General features: G+C 42.7%; 1 protein-coding gene across 2 annotated transcripts in view; it reads left to right on the plus strand.

Moving 5' to 3' along the window:
• The first annotated feature begins 275 nt into the window (after window positions 1-275).
• ZDHHC20 (zinc finger DHHC-type palmitoyltransferase 20) overlaps window positions 276-23,285 on the plus strand; it is a 73,636-nt gene continuing 50,626 nt past the window's right edge. For both annotated transcript variants that reach the window (XM_034758768.1, XM_034758769.1), the window contains exon 1: window positions 276-498. In XM_034758768.1, the coding sequence (XP_034614659.1) occupies window positions 381-498 (118 nt within the window). In that variant the 5' untranslated portion in view covers window positions 276-380. The remainder of the gene's footprint in view (window positions 499-23,285) is intronic.

Genomic DNA, 23,285 nt, shown 5'->3' on the forward strand with positions numbered 1-23,285 from the left:
TGACCAGATAGCAAGTGTGAAAAATCAAGACAGGTGGTGGGGGGTAATAGGCCTCTATATAAGAAAAAGCCACAAATATCGGGACTGTCCCTATAAAATCAGGACACCTGGTCACCCTAGGGGACCCTGAGGGGCTTTGCGGAAAGAGATTGGGAGGGGGAAGGTTTCTAGGCAGGCCACACAGTACCTGGGGCCTAGGGTGCAGCGAGCCCCTCCCCGCAGCGAGTTCCGGGGGGGCGGCCGCTGCACAAGCCCAGCCCCGTCGGCGTGCGGGGCGGGGACGGGACGGCGGCGGGAGGCTCCGCAGCGGCTGCAGCCCCAGCAGCAGCGCCGGCGCCGCCGAACCCCGATGCCTCCCCTGCAGCGGCTCGCCAGGGAAGATGGCGCCGTCCCACGTCCTCAAGTGCTGCCAGAGGGTGCTGGCCTGGGTGCCCGTGGTCTTCATCGCCCTGGTGGTGGCCTGGTCCTACTACGCCTACGTGGTGGAGCTGTGCGCGTGTGAGTGTCCGCGAGCGGGCGGCTGCCCCGGCCAGGGAAGGGCGGCCGGAGGTGGCGCTCCCACTTCCCCCAGCAGCCCGGGGGGGCGGATCCGCCTCCGGGGGGGGCAGCGGCTGTGAGAGCGGGGAGTCCCCCCCGGTTACCTCCGCGGTGCCCCGGCTCCCCGATCTCGGCCCCCAAATCCCGTCTCTTCTCCGCCTGCTGGTCGCGGGGCTGAGACCCGTGTGTCATGCGGGGCCCTCCCAGGGGGTTCCCCGCTCGCTTGGGGGTGCCTGTCGCCTGTCCTCCCTCTGGGGTCCGTCCCCGGGGTGGCCGTGGCTGCCGCCTGTCACTTCAGCTAGCCGGGTACCGAGCTGCTTGGGGGATGTTACAGCACTTGGATGTTGCCCTGTGTGAGGCTGCTGGGTGGCTTGTTTGTGTCCCTCACACTTGGGAAGTAGCAGGCTGAGAGCCGCAGGGGTGGTGGTGTAGCTCCTGTTTAAATGGTGTCAACTGGCCCTTGTGCCCAAGGGTGTCCCACAGATCTGCTTTTTTTAAAAATGGCCCTTTAACTTGGTAGCATTTGAGAGGGAGGCAGCGGCAGTTCCTTGGTTTCTGCAAGCTTGAGGGGTGCTGCACCCGTCCTTGCTGACTGTCTGTAGGAGAGCATCCAGCAGAGTGCCGAAGTGGTGGTGATAATTCATAAACGAAGGCTTGTTGGGGGAAAGACCAGGGTGCCAAAGAACCTAGAAGAGTTAAAAGTGAGGAAGGAATGGGCTGTGGGGAAGAGATGTGTGAGAGGGATGTAAAAGGCCTGGGATGGTCTGGAGAAGGACTGAACTTCCTGCCACTTGAAGTCAATAAAAGTGGCTCAGGGCCTCTCAGAGATCTGCCTTTAGGATCATTGTAACTTGCGCCAGCCTTTGGTTAATTCCTTCACCATCCATGGTTTCTTCCCTACTTAAAGGGGTAACATTATTTGTGTGTTACCACTTTTTTGTTAGCTTTTGTTTTGTTTTGACACTGTTCTTTCATCCCTCCCCTTCCCCCCGCCCCCATGATGTGGGGAATTTTTTAACTGAACCACTGTTGTTTGTCTTCTTTTAAAAATAAACTGGGCTAGAAGTTCATGTTTTAGAAAGTAAAACTTTTTGAGTTCTTTAGTGTTCTGTCCCTCTTCTGATAATGAATCCTAAAACCTAGTGTCACTGAAATGTGATTGGAGTGAAATCTTTTGACTTAGACAGTAGGGAAAAGGGATTTAGAGCTTAGATGTTTCATACTGTCAGGCTACTGGTAGTGTAGTTCAGAGTTATGTAAATCTTATTTGTAGACCGTGTCATTCAGGATGATATTTATCCTTTTCTTATATCTAGATCTCAATTTAGACTGAAGTCTTATGGCATTGTTCGGTTCAGATCATTTGTTCATTTAATAATAATAATACATTGCACTTACATAATTCACCAGAACTTCAAAGCATGTAAAAACATAATAAAGACATGTAGTGTTTCAAATCTCTAGGTAGTCTATGTAAAAGAGTTGAAATGCATAAAAATAATAGATGGGAAGACAGAAGAGTGCACAACTACTATATTATAAGGACTGCCAATTAATCACGTGATTAACTCAAAAAAATTAATCATGATTAATTGCACTGTTAAACAATAGAATACCAACTGAAATTTATTAAATATTTTTGATGTTTTTCTACATTTTCAAATAAATTGATTTCAATTATAACACAGAATACGAAGTGTACAGTGCTCACTTTATATTATTTTTGCTTACAAATATTTGCACTTAAAAATGATAAAAAGTAGTATTTTTCAATACACCTCATACAAGTACTGTTGTACAATCTCTTTATCGTGAAAGTGTAACTTCAAATGAGTTTGTTTTGTTACATAACTCCACTCAAAAACAAAAAAATGTACAAGTCCACTCAGTCCTACTTCTCGTTCAGTGAATTGCGAGTTTGTTTACGTTTACAGGAGATAATGCTGCCCACTTCTTAATTACAGTGTCACCTGAAAGCGAGAACAGGCGTTCACATGGCACTGTTGTAGCTGGCGTTGCAAGATACTTACGTGCCAGATGCGCTAAAGATTCCTATGCCTCTTCATGCTTTGGCCATCGTTCCAGAGGACATGCTTCCATGCTGATGACGCTGGTTAAAAAAATAATGTGTTAATTAAATTAGTGACTGAACTCCTTGGGGGAGAATCGTATGTCTACTGCTCTGTTTTACCCACATTCTGACATATATTTCATGTTATAGCAGTCTCGGATGATGACTCAGCATATGTTGTTCGTTTTAAGAACACTTTCATTGCAAATTTAAGACAAAATGCAAAGAAGATACGAATGTGAAATTTCTAAAGATAGCTACAGCACTCGACCCAAGATTTAAGAATCTGAAGTGCCTTCCAAAATCTGAGAGGTGTGAAGTATGCTTTCAGAAGTCTTAAAAGAGCAACACTCTGACGTGGAAACACAGAACCCAAACCACCAAAAAAGAATATCAACCTTCTGTTGGTGACATCTGACTCAGACAATGAAAATGAACATTCATCAGTCCGCACTGCTTTGGATCGTTATCGAGCAGAATCCGTCGTCCGCATGGATGCATGTCCTCTGTTATGGTGGTTGAAGCATCAAGGGGCATGTGAATCTTTAGCACATCTGGCATGTAAATATCTTGGGACGCTGGCTACAACAGTGCCTGTTCTCACTTTCAGGTGACATTGTAAACAAGAAGCAGGCAGCATTATTTTCTGCAAATGTAAACAAACTTGTTTGTCTGATCTGAACAAGAAGTAGGACTGATTGGACTTGTAGGCTCTAAAGTTTTACATTGTTTTATTTTTAAATGCAGGTTTTTTTGTACGTAATTCTACATTTGTAAATTCAACTTCCATGATAAAGAGATTGCATTACAGTACTTCTATTAGGTGAATTGAAAAATACTATTTCTTTTGTTTTTTACAGTGCAAATATTTGTAATAAAAAATAAAGTGAGCACTGTACACTTTGTATTCTGTGCTGTAATTGAAATCAATATATTTGAAAATGTAGAAAACATCAAAAATATTTAAATAAATGGTATTCTATTATTGTTTAACGGCGCGATTAATCACAATTAATTTTTTTAATCGCTTGACAGCCCTAATATATATATTTCTGTTTGTGGGGCCCTGGAATATGGAAATACTTTAATTATTTATATAGAATGTATGAAATGCTTTTGTTTTTTCTGTTCTATTGTGCAAGCCTTCTATTTCTAGTTACAGGGCATATTTGATATTTGGACAAACTTGTGAAAATCTGTATAAGTCCTGTACAGATAAGATTTTCCACTGTATTTAGGTATAGGGAGAAGTATTTGGATCATTTGTATTTTTGCAGCTGTTAATCATATTTCATTTTTTTTTTAAATAAGAGTAGTCTGGAGGAAGAAGTGTGAATACTATAGACTTTAGGCATCAAATTATTTAGCTTGGTTATACATTTTTACCCTTAGGGTTAAAATGAAACCTATTACACTATGAGTGATCTTTAAGTTTCATGTAAGAGGTTTATGTAGACAGGTTTGATACTATACCAAAATTTGTGTCAAAGGTTCTGATTTGTGGACACACTGATGGGACTATTCACATGAATAAAGTTACTCCTATGCATAAATGTTTGTAAAATTGGACCTTTCTTATTTTGTGAAGGTCTATTTTAAAACTGTCCAAGCACTTGCAACCAAATTTTTAGCCAGCCTCGAACATTGGATGACCTGTGGTTTCCGGGCACAATTATTTATATTACTGTAGCTCCTAGAAGCCTCAAATGAAATTGTAGCCACATTTTGTATATATGCACAGTGAGAGACTGTCCCTGCCCTGAAGAGTTTACGGTCCAGTTGGACAAGACCATCTAAGACCTAGTCTACACTAAAAAATTAGGTCAGCTTATTTACGTCAGTCAGGGGTGTGAAAAAATCCACACCCCTGAGCATCGTTGTTAAGATGACCTAGGTCCCTGTGTGGACAACGCTAGGTTGACCGAACAATTCTTCCGTTAACCTAGCTACTGCCTCTCGGGGAAGTGGATTACCTATGCTGACAGGAGAACCCCTCCCATTGGTGTCGTTTTATATATAGACAAGCCCTCAGAGTGTTCCTTGTTTACAAGCAAGTAATTGAAACATCTGGAGACTAAATGATTTGCCCAAGGTTATACAGGAAGTCTTTGGTTGAGTCAGGAATTGAACTAGTTCTTCCAAGCCTCAGTTCAGTGTCTTGACCTCAAGGCCATCCAGTGTTAGAGGCTGACTAATAATTGTACCTGTACCTTGAAAATGTTGGCCCTGATCCTGAAAGGAGCTCTAGGGATGGATCCCTAAATCTGCACAGTGCCCCACTGAATTCAGTGGAGCTCTGCAGAGAAACCGGGGTCCATCCATGTGGAGATCCTTGCAGAACTGGGGCTTTTGTTTGTATTAAAACCCTCAGTTGTATGCATAAATCATCTAGCCATTTTGCACTCTCAGTGCAATTTTTTCATTCTTAATGTTTGCAGGTGCAACTGTGCAGGCTGTGCTTGCAAATTCAATCTTTAATAATAGGAAATCTAGATCATTATTGTATTGCTGTTTTAAGTGGATTCTTGACATGTTACCAGTCAGAAATCACTGTGTGTGGTATGGCTCGTGTTGTATTTTCTGTGACTGAAAAAATAGTTGATACTTTAATTTTTTTTTATTTTGTGTTATGTAGAAGTCTTAGGAAAAGGTTGGTTGATGTGAATACTTACCGGTAGTAGACAAACCAAGGGGTGGAGAATGTAGATTTGTGATGCTTTTCTTTTATACATCAGTTCATTTAAAAAACACACAGACCTTAGTCATGGCTCAGAATGCAAAATTACTGGATGCTCACTTTCTTTTGGCAAGTAGATATCCCTACTTAAAGGGGTAACATTATTTATTTGTTTTTTATGACATGTGTTTTCTTTTTGATTGGAAACTACTGCACTATATATTATTGTGAAGAGCAATGACAACCCTTTTAATATACCATAAATATGTGAAAGTGATGTGATCTCTGCAAGGGCAGAAATGGAGCTGTCAGTTTCACTTCTCTCATTCCTCAGTGAAATACACATAGTGCAGATGATATGATTGCTCTTGTGGAAAAAGACACAGAAAGATCATTAAGAGGCAGATGGAAGGAAAGGCTAGAAAAGAAAATACAGACAGGAAACTGAAAGGAAGCGAGCATGAATGAGAGAGAAGTGGAAGGCAGGCAGGGCCATAAATGTTAGTGTCTTCCCCAGGATGTGAAGAAAGTACTCAGACAATCCTTTACATACATCCTAACTGCATGAGGAGACATCCGGAGAGTTTGGGAGCATTCTTTGTCTATTCCCTCAACCATAACTTTTTATTGTATTATCACAGTTCCTTGGGGTCCTGGCCCATGACTGGGGCTCGGTTGTGCTAGGCACTGTACAAACACAGAACAAAAAGATAGTTCCTTTCTTGTAGCCCTTCCTTACTAAATTAATAAAGGTGAACAAATGTATTCACTGAGTAATTTAGTGGGCTACCAGGATGCACTTTTAGTATCTTGTTTGTAAACTTTGCAAAAGATTCTTGAAAACAAAATTAGTTGTCTCTGTCCCCATTCTGTTTATCTTCCTCTTTCCATACTTGTTTTATTCCCGCTGTTCTTTCTCTGTTTAATTATGTATTTGAGTTTCATGTTTCTGCATTTTTCTCTTACCCCTGTGATGGAACTGGGGCAGCTTTGTAATAATTTATAAATTCATAAACTTGGGCCTGCCTGAGTGCAGGGGACTGGACTTGATGACCTCTCGAGGCCCCCTCTAGCCCTACATTTCTGTTAAAAACTGTATGTTGACCTGGTTATTTGGATGTTTACTGTATGGCTATATTTAGCTTAATAGGGAGCTGTCAGGAATAGCAATCAGGAAAGAATGGCTCAAAATAAGTCATTTCTCAGTAAACACTTGAGTAGTTGTTAAGAGGCTACGAGGACAGGAAAAGACCTGTGAATGTAGGAGATAAAAGAACTGGAAGGTTTAGAAAGGAATGGTCTCTGAAGAGGCGGTGTAGTTGTTTGAGGAAACCAGAGACAAATGGACTGCAGGTGTCTGAAGAGGTTAAGCTTGCTTAGGTTATTATTTGGGGTGGGAAGCTTTTAGGCAAGGTAGACATGTATGCAGATTGTTTTAAAATCCATTTTCTCTAAATGCTCTGTTTCTACTGCTGAACTAAGCAATACTTTGGTTTTAAGAAGGCTGTCTGATCACTATACACACTGCTCACAGACTCCCGAAGGAAAGAAAAACAGGTACTTGACCTCAGTCGGACCTGCTGGGTAATAACAGTTGAAACACAGGGCACTGTAGCCCGGTGTGCTCTAGGTGTGGGAATCCTTGACATCTGAGAAATGCTTTACACACACATTGAATTGCAGAGTGAAAATGATTGACTGGGTTTGTGTTGTGTTCCAAATGAATTTCATTCTGCATCTGGCTCCAGTGCAAAGCCACTGCATTTGGTGCTGCTGGTGGCACTGATTTCTTAGTAGTTCATTCCCTTGGATGGCGATCAGGAAGAATGATGGAGGTGGTCGTGTGAGACAAAGAATGTCTGGTTCTGCTATGTTAATATTTTGGGGAGGGAGAAGATTTAAGTAGAAATCAGAAACCAACAATTAAGTATGATGGTCACTTTTGGGTTATTTTAAATTTTGGATTATGCATAAAAATAGATGCTCAATCAGCTGAGCCATGTGGATCTTCAAAATGAACATTTATCCCTGGCAGAAATTATTCAGTGTAGAAATTGTTTGTGCATATAGTCTGGATGACTCCTGGGGTGGTTGATAAGATGCAAAGCCTTCCATATCTACGCCACTATCTTGAATCTGTGCTGGCTTGGTAGTGACCAAAAGACATTGTTGTGACCTATATAAAATGAGCTGAGGAGTGATCTTGGTCTGTTCCATACTAGACGAGAATCCATTATGTACCATGGTTATGAACACACTAAATATTTAGATATTGCGGTTCGCACTACTTGGTACCATTGATGCAATCTCAGTATTGTGACTGAACTAACTTCTCTTTGGGTGTGCTGCTTGTAGAACATAGTTAAGGTGCATTGGTTGGAAGTTATACACCACCACCCCTATATAACACCACCCGATATAACACGAATTCGGATATAATGCGGTAAAGCAGTGCTCCGGGGGGGCGGGGCTGCGCACTCCGGTGGATCAAAGCAAGTTCGATATAACGCAGTTTCACCTATAACGCGGTAAGATTTTTTTGGCTCCCGAGGACAGTATTATATCGAGGTAGAGATGTAGCTGGAAACTGGTAGTGCTGTCAGTACTTTGCTTTCCCTATTGAGAGTGGGTCAGTTTTCAAAAGCACCTTTTACTTGAGTTACATTTTTAAGGAAAAAATCTTGCTGTATATTGCACCTTTTGTTTATATAAGCCTATACACATCTTCCCTGTGAAGATACTCCAAAGCCCTTAGAAATAAGTGAGTTATATAATTGTGACTATAGGCAACCAGAGTAGTTTGTGCTCATCCCACCAATGATGGATTAACTGTGGATCCAGCCCAGGGCTGATTCAGGACAAACAGCTGACCAAGATTGTTGTTTCTTGTCTTATGCTTAAATTGTAAGAGCTCTTTGGGTCAGGGAATCTTTTTGTTCTGTAAAAAGAACAGGAGTACTTGTGGCACCTTAGAGACTAACAAATTTATTAGAGCATAAGCTTTCGTGGACTACAGCCCACTTCTTCGGATGGATTAACTGTGGATCTGGCCCTGGGCTGAACCAGGATCCATTATGCAGGAAAACTCTTGTTTTGTGGGACACCCTGCCTAAATATGTTAAAACTGGGACTTGTTTCAATGTAGTTGTCTAGCTACTAACCGCTACACCTTAAAGGAACTTGAAGCCCTGGTCTGTTTCTGCTGGCCTTAGTTGTGCCTCCACTGAGTTCTGCATGCTCTCACAGATAATGAAACCTGGGGTGTGTCAGGTTCTTTGAGAGAAGAATTTGAAAAGCCCCAATCTCATTTTGGGTAAAATGCAATTAGTTGCTTATGCCAGGGCCCAGCCAACACATGTAGCTGGCCAGAGTTTATTGCTAAGTAGATAAGAATTGTTAGAGAGGGGATGTCATTTTCCAGCCACCAAACCTTGTGTTTGCTCCTTCCACCATTCACACAGCTCTTAGATCCTCCAGTTTCACCATCCTCCATCTCACTTTCTCTAGCTGCAAATCCTTCTGCAGCGCACCACACCTAAAAATGTGTTTCCTCTGTGGAAGAAAATGACTTCCCCTTGTGATTGACTTGGCTCTTTTCTCCCTCGCCTGCCCCTGAACATTGAAGCAGTATGATTTTGGTGAAAAATGCCAGTGGTCATCTAGGCTATGGCTCCTAGTGTTATTAACACTGGTTCAGCTCCACCAACATCATCCGTGGAAAACTTATGCAAAACTTCCCTAGGATAGATAAGCCTTACATTAAATCACAAAAATTGGTGGTGGAGTGGGGAATGGGACCAAAAGTGTAGCTAGCTAAAGGAACTGATCTCCAGACCATTGTTTTCACAACTAACATGGAAAACTTCTACTGTCTCTGGAATCAGCAATGAACCATTTCAGTAGAGGCAAGTTTGTCTGGTTTTTATAACAACGGACTGGAAATGATGGTCTCTCACTTTATTTCTCCATAGCCCAGCCCCCCTCACCGATGGAACAGCATATGCTTTCAAAGGTAGAATTTAGCTTCCTTTGCTGCTATGGAGGAGCAGTCTGTTGAGCTCCTTTAATCTTCAGACTAGAGACAGCGTTTGTATACTTTAATAGCTAAGACATTTTTTCCCCTCACACCCACTCTTCCTTATGGCCTTGTCACTAGGGAAAAAATGGTGCTAGCCAACACATGTGAATGTAAGGCAGTTTGTAGTTTCCATATGTGTTAGATTACAAACAGTGTTATCTTCACTAGGAGTTTAACATACGTTAGGTGTTTTTTTCTTGTTAGCTTTTTTCTTAGGGCTGGTCTACACTGGGGGGGCGGGAATCGATCCAAGATACTTCGACTTCAGCTAAGCTATTCGCATAGCTGAAGTTGCGTATCTTGGATCGAATTACCGGGGGTCCAGATGGCGCGAGATCGACGTCCGCGGCTCCCCCATCGACTGCGCTACCGCCGCTCGCTCTGGTGACGTTCCGGAGTCGACGGTGAGCGTGTTCGAGGATCGATATATCGCGTCTTAACGAGACGCGATATATCGATCCTGGATAAATCGATTGCTACCCGCCGATACGGCGGGTAGTGAAGACGTACCCTTAGTGTGGATGCACCTCTATGTTGTGAAGAATCATTACTGCCTTGTCCTAGGAAAATGTGATAGTCTCTGTCTTTGGTTTGTTTAGTATCCTGAACTCACTTATACAGTTAGTCTGTACCATGGACTGTTTTATTGTTCTGTGTTTGTATAGCCCCTAGCACAGTGGAGTCCTGATCCATGGCTCAGGCTCCTAGGTGCGACAATAATACAAATAAATAAATAAATATGTAACTTCAGTTCCCTCTATCTGTACCACCAAGCCCACAAGGGTTACTGTAAACGTAAATACAAACAGTCCTTTATAATTTCTCTGACGCACAGTCAGTACTAAGAGGCTTGGGTTGATCTGTTTTAGTGCTGTGTTCTGATAAACAAAGGGACTGTAGTTTCATCTGTTTTCCCTCAACAAGTCTTTACTCTGTATCAAAATGTTAACACAATAGCTAACAAACAATGACAAGGTTGCACTTAACAACAGTTGTATAGTGTTTCAGTAACTTTTTGGAAAGGTCTTCTGTTTCTGTATTTGCATGAGTATCAGCAATATATTACAAGACTTGCATATGGTGCTTTTATATGAGCTCAACATATCTTGCTAATGGGATGAAGAGGCCCACATTTCAAGGAGAATGGAAAGCTGGAGTGATTAGTTGCAGTAAGCTAAATATTTTAGCTATTTTAAATATATATTATATCCAAAACCTTTTTGTTCTTTTTTATATCTGTTACTGTTTCACTATCTCAATTCAGTGATGGAAGTTGGGAATGGTGTCTGTCTCTTTGGAGGCTACCATTTTATATATACTTCCTATCAAGAGCTTCAGCCTGATGCAGTGGGATTGACAGATCTGATCCCGTTTGAGAACACTTAAAGAAAGATTATCAAACCTTGTATAAGGTATGCTAAATTAACTGATATGACTCACAAAAAGAAAGGGGAAGAATGGGGTTAGCACCCTTTTATGGTATATAAGGTTTGAAATCAGGGCTTTGGAGCGGAGCCTCGAGCTGGAGCGTGGAGCAGCTCCGGAGCAGTGGAGCTGCAGGTTTTTGCCTGGAGCTGGAGCACAGTTCCAAAGCCCTGTTTGAAATGGCGTGCATGTTCTTTTTAAAAATTCTGCTTGGTTTGTTACTCTGGAGTTAACAGGTATATCAAGTTTTGTCTTCCTTGATTGTGCTCTCGTCTCGTTGGCTGTGTTTAGATATAGATTATTAACTTTCTCATCCCTTAATTGAAAGGCTTGGACTAATGTCTTCTAAATATTTCTCAGACATTGAATTTAAATGTGCAGATTTAAAAAAAATGTTTGAAATAGTCTGAATAATAATCACTTCATTTTTTTTATCCAAATCATACCAATTCTTCAGTCATCCATAGAGTCTTGTAGGGAAATCAAGATAGACAAGACCTGAAGTTCTACTCTGCTTAAAAAAGAAAAAAGTTATTTTCGTTTTTGAAAACAAAATAATATTTCAGGTCTTCCTTATACGTATAAAGAAACAAAGGCATAAACTTATGTTTTCTTTTGTAGATCACCTTTTACCCTCTTCAAAATTGAACTTCATCCAAGTTTAAACAAACAAAACCATATAGAGCAAAAAAGTTCACTATCTGCCCTTAATTTTATGGTTAAAATATATAGATAGCCTTGTCCATATTCGAAGACTCTTACTCGGGTAGTTCAGAAATGCATCTTCTGAATTGAGTTGTCCTTGCAACATAGTATATTTAGACTGTCTTGTATCTATCTCTTTCTTCGCTTCTATAATTTGTGAAACTTCTCTATATATCTGGCTTAGTACAAAAGAGTAATCTGTATATGGTTATTTTTAACACCTTTTTTTTTTTTTTTTAAAGACAAATCCCAGTTGTATCTTGTATAAACTTGGGTTTTGGAATGCTGTGTTTATCCCACTTGGTATATCAATGCTTATGCAACTTTTTTCTAATAATCCTGAGATCCCTTTAACCAAACCCACCATTTCCTCAAATACAACCAGTATGAATTTGTGACATTTTCTTATGTTTCATCCTTCCATGCAATAAACCAGTGGTCTCAAAGTGGGGTGCGCAAGAGGATCATTGGGGGTGCGCAGCAGGAGGAGGGTTTTCCCCCCCCCCTCCTTCATCAGGCGGGAGTTCGAGCGGCTTTTTTTTTTTTTTTTTTGCTTTGGCAAAAATGGTAGAGCTGGCGCGGCAGGAGGTGCGTGCTCAAAATTTTTTTACTGATAGGGGTGTGCGATCAAAAAAGTTGGGAGACCACTGCAATAAACTATTAGCCTCTAAGGATAGAACAAGAAGCAATGGGCTTAAACTGCAACAAGGGAGGTTTAGGTTGGACATTAGGAAAAAGTTTCTAACTGTCAGGGTGGTTGAACACTGGAATAAATTGCCTAGGGAGGTTGTGGAATCTCCATCTCTGGAGATATTTAAGAGTAGGTTAGATAAATGTCTGTCAGGGATGGTCTAGACAGTATTTGGTCCTGCCATGAGGGCAGGGGACTGGACTCGATGACCTCTCGAGGTCCCTTCCAGTCCTAGAATCTATCAATCTATGAATTAATTAATTACAGCTTCCTACAGTGTTTCAGACTCTCCAGTTCAGTTGTCAGTGTCACACAGTCTGGAGTGGCTAATGACCGTGAGTGCCAGCCTCAGGGCAGACTGTCAAAAAGCAGGACCGAAACTGGTTGTATGTTCTATAATTAGATTTCACCAACCCAGTAACAGGTGTGAAGTCCTAAAGCACTATAACAATCTTACCACAGAGTTACAGACAATCCCCTTGGACATTCCAGTCTATCTTGCCACCCAGGCAAGCTGGACTATAGATGGTCACTTTACAACAAAGATCCCAACAATATTCAGGTTACTCCCAGTTCCAAAGAACCAGTCACTTACCACAGGTCAGTTATACTCAGATCTCAAGCCCAAGACACAGCCTGTAGCCAATCCTGTAATAAACTAACTAAACTCCTATCTCAGTTAATAAATCTTATTTGCAAGGTTAAAACAGGACACACACACACACACACACACACACACACAAATGAGTTACAGTTTTTGATTTAAAAGGTAATATAAGCATCTATAATAAGCAGCTTTATATGTCTTTTAGGGCTCACCCATGCCATACAGCATGGGGATCTCTTTCTTATGTTTAGGAATCTTTGCCTCTCAGAATCCAGACAACATAAAGATCCCAGTTTCTCTTTGTCTGGGATTTTTATCCCGTATCACATGGGAATCCAAATTGATGGGATGAGATCATGCTCAGGTCTTGGAGGGAGTGAGGGATGCAGTCAACAAGGTCTGTATCCTTTGATGCTATGCATTGCCTCATTTGCCTTTAATGGGCCATCTGGTGTGCAGGACCACTCTATCTGAATTAATGCTGCTTGTCCTGTTTGGTGAGTTACACAATTACAGAGGTTTACAATACAGACACTCAATATAACTTTATACCATGAGCTACATGTGAGATCAGTACATGCAGCTTCCTACATTGTTCATAAGGTCTAGGCACCAAACACATTCTTACAACTCTAATATTTATCTTAACAATACTAACACACAGGTAAGCCAGACTGGTTTCCAGCTGTGCATTTGTCAATGTTCAGTGGGGCCTGGAGCTTTGGCATGAGCTGCCACCTGGTCTGCTAGCATCAAAGTCGTATTGATTTAATTCTTAGAAACTGCTCATAATTTCTCTTCAAAAGTGCCAACAGAGTCATATTTTTTTTCTAACTTTGGAGACAAAAACATCCAATTTTCCCTTAGTGGTGTTTAACTGAAGTGCTAATCAATTATCAGACCTTCTTGATCCCTGGGCAGACTCCCTAACATGGTGTGAGAGGGTAGGAGAGGCAGCAGCAGACACACTAAATTCTGTAGCCACCTCCCCCACACTTCCCCATTTCTGTTGCCTTTGAACTTTGAGGGATACATCTTAACCATTCCCTGCACCCCAGAACAATAAGAGTGAGAAATGTCTTAAGAAAACACTCCAGCAGGAATGATTCCTTGCTGTCTGTGAGAGCATAATATTTGTCTCCTGTCTTCTTCTCTCAACTTTAAGCCAAAATTAAGTCCTGTCACTTCTTCCTCCACAACATTTCAGCCAAATTGCTCGTCCACACCCTACTCATATTCCATCATGAGTACTAGAATCTTCTCCTCTGAGGTGTGTAACAGTCTTGGTTAATAATTTGATCACTGTGGCCACAGGCGCTGGCTTCTTTCAGGCTCTGGGGGTACTCTGCCCCAGGCCTTGACCCCTTCCCCCAAGCCCCTGCCCCTACTCTGCCCCAGGCCCTGCCTCCATCTCACCCCTTCTCCCAAGTCCCCACCCTTGCCTGCCTCTTCCCGCCCCTGCTCTGCCCCAGGCCCTGCCCCCACCGCCCCCTCCTGCCCCGTTCCGCTGCCGCCTCCCCTGAGCACGCCCCATCCCAACTCCTCCCCCTTTCACCCCAACACCTCCTGTACACCGCGGAACAGCTGGTCGTGGCAGGCAGGAGGCACTGGGAGGGAGGGGAGGAATTAAGTGGCGTGGGTGGGTGGGAGGGGAAGGGGAGAGCTGGCTGCTGGTGGGTGCTAAGCACCTACTAATTTTTTTCCATGGGTGCTCCAGCCCCGGAGCACCCACGGAGTCGGCGCCTATGACTGTGGTAATAGACAGCCCCCACTCTATCCAAAATGCTGCTCTACCAAAGTCGTCATTCTCGCCAAGAACTTTTACCATGTCACCTCCCACTCCCTTTTTGAGTCATTTTACTGCCCCTGTGTTACATTGTGCATCAAATTTAGACTTGTCCTTTTCTTCGAGTCCTTGATCTCATTCAGATCACTCACTTAAAAAAAAAAAACAACCTACTATAAATACCAATACCTTCTGAACAGCTATGATGTATGTTACATGTAGATGTAAACTCACTATCTCTGTAATCCATGTCTCTACCAGCGCTTCTTGGTGTATGTTCTGCCTTCTCTTGTTTGTCATGTCTACCCCCTTAGTTTTGGGGCTCTTGAGCAGTAACTTGTCTTGGGCGTCTCTGTGAAGCATCTAGCACTGATATGTATACAATTAACAATACTTAATCCTAAATTCTGTTAGATTTAGAAATATATAACACTTAAAATATTCTGTCCCCACATTGGTTGTTTGTCTCATTCCAGAAGCCCAAGTTCAAGCTAACCACATGTACTCTTGGGAACAACAGACTTGTTTTGTTTTTTAATTTATAAAAGGAGAAGGTTTTTTTATAAGACAATTTGAAGCACAACTTGCAGTTTTCTATTATAGATTAGAATGTGATGTTAATGATTCAGTGGATACTTGTCTCAGTTATGGAAAATGTGTAGTATTATGTAATTCTTGAGACAAAACCTCTAACAGTGACTTATTTTTTGAAGGGTTTGGCTAAATTATCCATAATTTTTGGATAACTAAGAAGATTTTGAAGCTTGAGACTTGTGTTTTGTCCACCAATATTTTATAAATATGAGAATAGACTATACTTTATTAGTCAGGATAAATATAACCAAAGGCTTTTCAGAACTGTGGCTTTGTGCTTTAAGAATGGTGTGGCCCAGCACAAGAAAGCAGGAAAATGACTCCCAGTGAAGCAGCTTCTATACTAGAGCTAGCTAGATTGGAAGCAGAAGAGAAGGAAAAGGATCGGGAGTTTCAATTGAAACTCAAAGAGGCAGAGGAAGCCAGGGAGGTGGCTGCCCACAAAAGAGCAGTGGAGGCAGAAGAGGCTGCCCATGAGAGAGCTATGGAGACCCACATTGAGCCCCAAAAGCATGAACTGGCTGTTATGGAGTTGAAGAGACAAAACCCTTCAGCTGCTGGCTCCACTGCCCCAAAAACCCACAAGTAAGAGCTATCATGAGGAATCCCCTTGCTACTACCTGAGCTGGAACAAGGGCTGTACCAGGGGAAAGGATTGTGCCCAGACTAGGAAGGCATCCAGTCTGTGAAAGAGACTTATTGAAACATCTTTCTGGGTGAGATTTTATCTGTTCTCAGTTGTATTATTGTATTAGGCTTAGATTTGCGTGTTTTATTTTATTTTGCTTGGTAATCCACTTTGTTCTGTTTGCTACTACTTGAAACCACTTAATTCCTACTTTCTGTATTTAATATCACTTTTTACTTATTAATTATAACGCAGAGTATGTGTTAATACCTGGGGGGGGGAGGGGAAGAGCTGTGCATATCTCTCTATCAGTGTTACAGAGGGTGAACAATTTATGAGTTTACCCTGTAAAAGCTTTATACAGGGTCAAACAGATTTATTTGGGTTTAAACCCCATTGGGAGTTGGGCATCTGAGTGTTAAAGACAAGAAGACTTCTGTAAGCTGCTTTCAGTTAAGTCTGCAGCTTTGGGGCACGTAATTCAGACCCTGGGTCTGTGTTGGAGCAGACAGGCATGTCTGGCTCAGCAAAACTGGGTGCTGGGGTCCCAAGCTGGGCAGGGAAAGCAGGGACAGAAGTAGTCTTGGCACATCACTTTGCAGTTTGCAAGGGGGTTTCTGTGATCTAACCCATCACAAATGGTACACCTGTCTAGAATGAAAATAAAGCGGTCTTTGGGTTTTTTCCTTGGAAAATTGTTCCATGTATCTAACGCAGAAATCTGCTGGAGAATGGAAGCTGAAAAAGGAGAGGTGTTTGTAACAAATAAAATAAAGTGTTATGGGGAGGAACTAAAATTTCTTCCTTTTGTATTAAAGATTAGTTTGAACTATGGAAATTTGAAGTCGTAGAAACTTGGAGAGGTCAGTCTAGTAAGTATACACATCATTATAATTCTTGGCACACTAGCAGTGTAGCAGGGGTCCATGTACTGGAATAACGCCAGCAGGTGGGTTTTAAAACTATGATTTTCTTAATGCTTCAGAGCTTAAACATATTTAACTACTGGTTTTGGTTTTTTGTCTGTTTGTTTTTGGATAGGGAATGTGGTTAGAGAGGGAGTTTAAAGGTTGTTCCACATTAGGATAGAATTAAATAGTTTTTGTTTGTGTGAAGTGTAATAGAGAACTAGTTTGCCTTATTATTGCCTAAATTATTATTCAGAGATTGTCCAGATTTCCCTCTTCTTCATGTCATATGCAATTTGCAGAAAGAAATTGTTTACCAATTCCTAATTATACAGATAATATACCAAAGGCAATAATTCCATGCTGTTTGCCTAGATACTCTGGTGATTGACAGCACATGGATACTTAAGTGTAGTGTGCCTAATAGGCTGGAACTCATTCTTTCAGCTTGTCCACAGCTAATAGACAGACTACGGTGTGCTTTTGAAATAAAACTTCCTTAAATGGCTCTGTTCATAAGCTTTGCGCAACTAAGTAATACCTTTCAGCAGTTAATGTAATAACTGTATTGTGTGCTTTGACATCAGAGTAGTGCTGGCTCTATGTAGTCAATGAACTTCCCAAAAATAATTTATGCTTGTTGCATGCAGTTTGCTTAGTCCGAAGAAACTCATCCCTCACTGACATTTAATTTTTTTAAAATCAGAGATCATCCTGCCCAAAAATCTAGTGGTTGATGGGAGACCCCCATTTTGCTAGCTGGGTTGGGCCTCATTTCTCAGGTTGTCAGAGGAGTTCCAGAGTAGCAAACGCTTGGCCCCGAGGAAGAGAGAGTGACTTGTGTTCTGCGATTGGATTAGAATGGAATCTCATCCACTCCTCCATATGCTTCATATCGAGTCTAAGGGCGTGGGAAAAAATGGATTTTTAAGAGACTAAAGGAAAATATGTATTCTCAAAGACAGGCCATTACTTAACTGTGGAATGTGTGTTCGCAGGCCTTCCTTTGACAGTTATTTAAAATGTATATGCATCCAACTCACAAAATAAAAGCTATTTTAGCATGTCAAATCTCCCGCGGGAGGTAGGTAACACTGCTTTAAGTAAAATGTAATACAAACAATGCAATCACAGTAATAGTAAAGGTAACTTAAAAACTACTATCTTCAAAATGGTAAAGTTAATTTAAGAAAATCAAACCACCCTAAATTTTCTAATCCCTGAAATCTGTGCAAACAACTGGAAAGTGAAACATCTTTATAAAACAACTGTAGTGTAATGATGACTCTACCAGGCAGATGTAGTTAAAATTGTGAAAAGTAACTCATCAAGTACCGTATATACTCTTTCATAAGCTGAATTTTTTTAGTAAAAAAGGGAAACATCAGAGAAGGGGGTCGGCTTATGAATGGGTATAGAGAGGGAGAGGTGGGACACAGCGCCTCCCCCCCCAACAGAGGGAGCAAGGAGAGGCAGCACAGCCAGCAGAGACAGAAGGGAAGAGGGGCCAGAGTCTCTCCGCTTCTGGACGCACTGCTCTCCCCCCAGTCTCCAAAGCAGCTGCAGCTGCGGGACTGGCAGGCTGCGGCTGCGCCACTCGGCCTGCCAGAGCAGCTCCAGCCAGGCCAGAGACATCCTCCCCTGGCCTGCCCCAGCTAAGGTGGGAAGGGATGGGAGGGGAGAGTGTGGGAGTCCCAGGCTAGTGGTCATGTGGGGGGTGGTCACGAGTTACTGCCCTGACCCCCAGCTTTCTCCGCCTTCCCCCCAAATTTCCCCACCAGTTGCTGTCCCAGCCCGTCCCTGCTGGCGGCCAGGACATTTTGTTTACTTAGGTTTACCTCCATGCCTGCAGGCGCTCGAGGTAAAGAAACCACCTCGGCCTGCCAGTGGCTTAGCCTGATGGCCCAGGAGCCAAAGTTTGCCGACCCCTGAATTATAGGGTCGGCTTATGAATGGGTCATAAAAACAATTCCATTTTTACTTATCCATTTTGAGGGGGTCGGCTTATAAACAAACCGGCTTATGATCGCGTATATACGGGTAGTAATTTCCAGCATTTTTATTCCCCTCTATTTAACTGCATAACTTTACCAATATTTCAGCACTCAGAAATACTCTCTGTTTTGGCTTAGTTAAATCAAGACTGTTCATATTTCCTTGTCTTTATCTACCTGGATTTGAAGGGTGAATGGGTTTGTTAGTAGGATCTGAAGTTAGGCCATTGGGCACATATAATTAAGGTACTGTATTTTATGCCCAGTGACCCAAGTGCTCTTTAGGGATAGGTGCTTGATTATCAACACAGCTATTGAGTTAAAAATATACACTTTAGCTGGTGAAGAGTACATTTTATTCTTTTCAGAAAACAGTAATTCTGATCAGAGAAATTTGAAGATGAGAAGCATGGCTCTATAGCCTTTTTTTATTTTTTTAGGTTTATTGTTTCCAGTGTTGCCCACAATGTGTTTAGGTGTTCTCTATATAAAACCCATGTATTGCTAAAATTTTACTATCCCCTGGTCACTTTGCTTGTTTCTGACTCCCCTTTCTAATTCCTTCAATGCTTGTTTTCACTGCACAGTTAACTCAAGTGTTGCCCCTAACTGTAGTCCCATCCCCACACACAAACCTTTAACTCAAATGCAGTGATGCTTTTATCTCAAGTTGGTAGGCCTGAGAGGAGTATAGGCTAAAGCTCAGCGAAACACAGCTCGTCAATTGCTAACACGATCACTCTGTAGTGTGGACGAAGGCTAGTGCCACTCAAGTACTGCTATTCTTCCAGTGTCTTCCTATAATTCTCCCTGTGTGTCCAGGAAGGACAGAGAAGTTCTCTCACAACTCACTGGGAAAGAATTACTAGAGCAGCTCCGCTTACTACAGTACTAAGAAACATGGCATGTGCTCCCAGAGGTTTTAATGCCACACCCAAGTGAGTGCAGCACCAGTATGGACACAGACGCTCATATTGTTTCTCAGGCTATATCTACACTGCGCACCTTACAATGGCACAGCTGTGCCACTACAGCTGTGCCGTTGTAAGGTATGCAGTGTAGCCGCTTTTTTCGCTGTGAGAAAGCTCTCCTGATGACAAAATAAAATCACCCCCAACATGGGAGGGTGGTTTCATCACTAGGAGAGTGTCTCCCGCCTACGAAGCACCATCCACACCAGTGTTTTTCGTTGTTAAAACTTTTGTTGTTCTGAGGTTTTTTTTCACAACCCTGAGCGACAAAACTTTTAAAGTGCAGTGTAGACATAGCCTCAGCGTGGCCGCTTTCACTCAAGCTAGGTTAATTCGGGGTATATCTATACTGCAATAAAAAACCTGTGGCACGAAGTTTGAGAGCTTGGGTCAGCTGACTCTGGCTTGGACTGTGGGGCTAAAAATTGCACATAGACACTTGGGGTGGAGCCCGGGCTCCAAAACTCCACAAGAAACAGAGGGTCTTGGAGCTCAGGAGCCCAAGCTCTGAGACATGTTTCCCCCGCCCCCTGCCGGGTTTCAGAGCCCAGACTCCAGCCTGAACCCAAATGTCTACACTGCAATTCTTAGCCCCACACCCCAAAGCCCTGCGAACCTGAGTTAGCTGACCTGGACCATGGGTCTTTTATTGCAGCGTAGATGTACCCTCAGAGAGGAGTAACTCAAGTGTACATAAGTTAAGTTGACTCTGTAGTGTAGACATACTCTCTGTTTTGATTTTAAAAGAGAGTGTGCCTTCTTTTGTGTTTGTATAGCACTTAGCACATTGTGGGCAGTATTGGAAACAAATCACTTATATGTAACATTAAAAAACTACCCTGCAGTCAAGCCATTGAAGTTACTTGAAGGTGTTGTGACAGAGCCGAGTATTCAGGAGGGATTGAATGAGGAGTGTATAGTGGCTTTACCAACCAGAGGAGGAAGGTATAATCAAGTGACACTAGAACTAGGAACAGGCCAAATTGCTAGTAAAATGAACAGATTGTGTTCCTTCAGTGTACTGGTGATTAAGAAAAAGGAAGGAAGACTGAAAAATGAGATAATTTAGATGTCTTGATTCTGTGCAGTTGTGCTTCATTACAGGGAATGGAGCTTTTCAAGGATAACACATTTGGTGAAGAGTTTCTGCTGCAGTGCAGTAGTTTGAGTAGCTGAATGTGCTGATTACAGAGCCAGCCTTAGCATTTTTGGATGAATGTACAAAACACTTTTTAAGCCAACCTCTCTTTCCAAATATAGCCAATACCTCTCCATTTTACCTAGCTATGCATATGACTAGCTTCAGGTTTGATTAGCTAGGTGACTTCTTTTCAGAGCAACCTTGTATTTAGCTTCCTGAAGGGAGGAGATTTTTAAAAGCACAGGTGGCAGTTTGGTGCCTAATTCTGGTTCAAAGTCAATGGGAGTTGGGTACCAAACTGCCATTTGTGCCTTTGAAAATCTCCCCTTAATTCTTTGTCTGCTTTCTTGCGTCAGGGAAAGTGGAAAGGGTCCATGTAAATTACCAACATCTAAAAATGTTTCAAGGCACAATTCTGCAGATAACCCAGTGGTCAGTATGCTGCTAGAACCTCTGGAAACTTTTGTGTGCATTCTGGTACATTATACAACAATAATATATGAACTTTAATGAATCATCATAACCTTCACCTGTGAAGTAGTTAATAGAAAAATGTAGGCAGAAAAGTTTGACTTTGAGTTGGTGTAATAAGAGCAGGGAATGTAATGGATCCTCTACTCTGTCCTGTGTCCACAAACCAGGCCATGTCTCGTGGTATTAAAGTGACCTTCCTTGTGGTCATTGGTCACATTGCTACTTGCAGCTGAGCAGCCAAGCTGAGAAGTAAAAACCTGAAACAGTCATAACACTGTCAGAGACCATTTCCATCCCCCAAAACTGCAAATTTGATTGAGCTTTCCTCAAAAAATCAAAGGACCCATATGTGCTAGTGCAGGGGTGGACAAACTTTGTGGCCTGAGGACCAGATCTGGGTATAGAAATTGTATGGTGGGCCATGAATGCTCATGAAATTGGGGTTGGGGTGCAGGAGGGGGCTGAGGGCTCTGGCTGGGGGAGCAGACTCAATGGTGGGACCAGAAATGAGTAGTTCAGGGTGTGGGAGGGGGCTCCGGCTGGGGGTGCAGACTCTGGGGTGGTGCTGGGGATGAGAGGTTTGGGCTGTAGGAGGGTGCCCCTGGGCCGAGACTGAGGGGGTCCGAGGGCGGGAAGGGGATCAGCGCTGGGACAGGGGGTTGGGGTGCAGGGGATAGCTCAGGGGTGTAGGCTTGGAGCGGCGTTTACCTCAAGTGGCTCCCGGAATCAGTGGCATGTCCCTCCTCTAGCTCCTACGCAGGGGCGCGGCCAGGCGGCTGTGCTGTGCGCTGCCCCGTCTGCAGGTGCCGCCCCTGCAGCTCCCATTGGCCGTGGTTCCCAGCCAATGGGAGCTTCAGGGGCGGCAGTTGGGGCGGGGACAGTATGTGTAGTGGAGCCCCCTGGCTGCTTCTACGCGTAGGAGCCAGAGGGAGGACATGCTGCTGTTTCCAGAAGCCGAGCGCCAGAGCAGGGCAAGTCCCAGACCTCGCTCCCCAGTGGGAGTTCGAGGGCCGGATTAAAACAGCTGGCGGGCTGGATGCAGCCCATGGGCCGTAGTTTGCCCACCCCTGTGCTAGTGGCTTTCACAGTCCCACAGGTCAGATCTGACTAGCTATAAGAATGAGAGAGAATAATTCATGATTTTTTTTTTAGAGATTTTCTAAATCTCACACAGTTTTGGTAACAATTTAATTATATCTATTTTTGAAACAGATATAATTAAATCAGTGCAAGCAACCCCCTAGTGTGGACGCAACGTAAAGGTGCTTATATCAGAATAGCTTATTTTGATAAATGTGTGGTTTCTTAACTGATCTAACAGTTCAGTTTTTTGTAAACAACCCTAAGAAAATCAGTGACAGCCTTTCAGCCCCAGGGTACCTTTACACTTTCAAGACTATCTTTGCAAGGAAGAGGACTAGAAACTTACTTTCTAAATATGAAAGTTGAAATTGCCATTCAAAACCAGTGATGGAGGGTCATCTGCAGTTTTGGGGAGGCCCAAAAGCCAGCTCTGACTAGATCTCTTTATTTAGATCTGAGGGGTGAGGAGCAGAATCCTCTTGGCATCCACTGTGGTTATTGTCATGGAGATCTCCTTTACCTGTTCAGTGACTCTGTTGCAGTATACGTACTATAGAAAACCCTTAGATGCATTGAACGCTTGTACATGGTAATTAGAATGTTTTTGTTTCTGCAGCTTATGCTGTTTTTAAAAACAAACAAACATATACTTACAGACCTCCCTTGTTTCCGTGTTGGTACGCATACTGTGTTAAAGCTAGAGTGGCCTCGCCATAAATAAATATCTACCTTGCTTTTGTTATAAGAGAGTATTTTCTGGGCAGTGTGCCTCTCAGGCACTCTAAATTATCTGTTGCGGTCAAATAACTCTGTTAATGTTGCTTTAACCATAGAACACAAACTGTGACCATGGTTAGTAACAACTAAAAAACAAGTCATTAGGGCCCATATTATGCAACTATAACCTCACTTTTA

This window comes from Trachemys scripta, chromosome 1, assembly GCF_013100865.1.
Source record: "Trachemys scripta elegans isolate TJP31775 chromosome 1, CAS_Tse_1.0, whole genome shotgun sequence".
NCBI classification, from domain to species: domain Eukaryota; kingdom Metazoa; phylum Chordata; order Testudines; family Emydidae; genus Trachemys; species Trachemys scripta.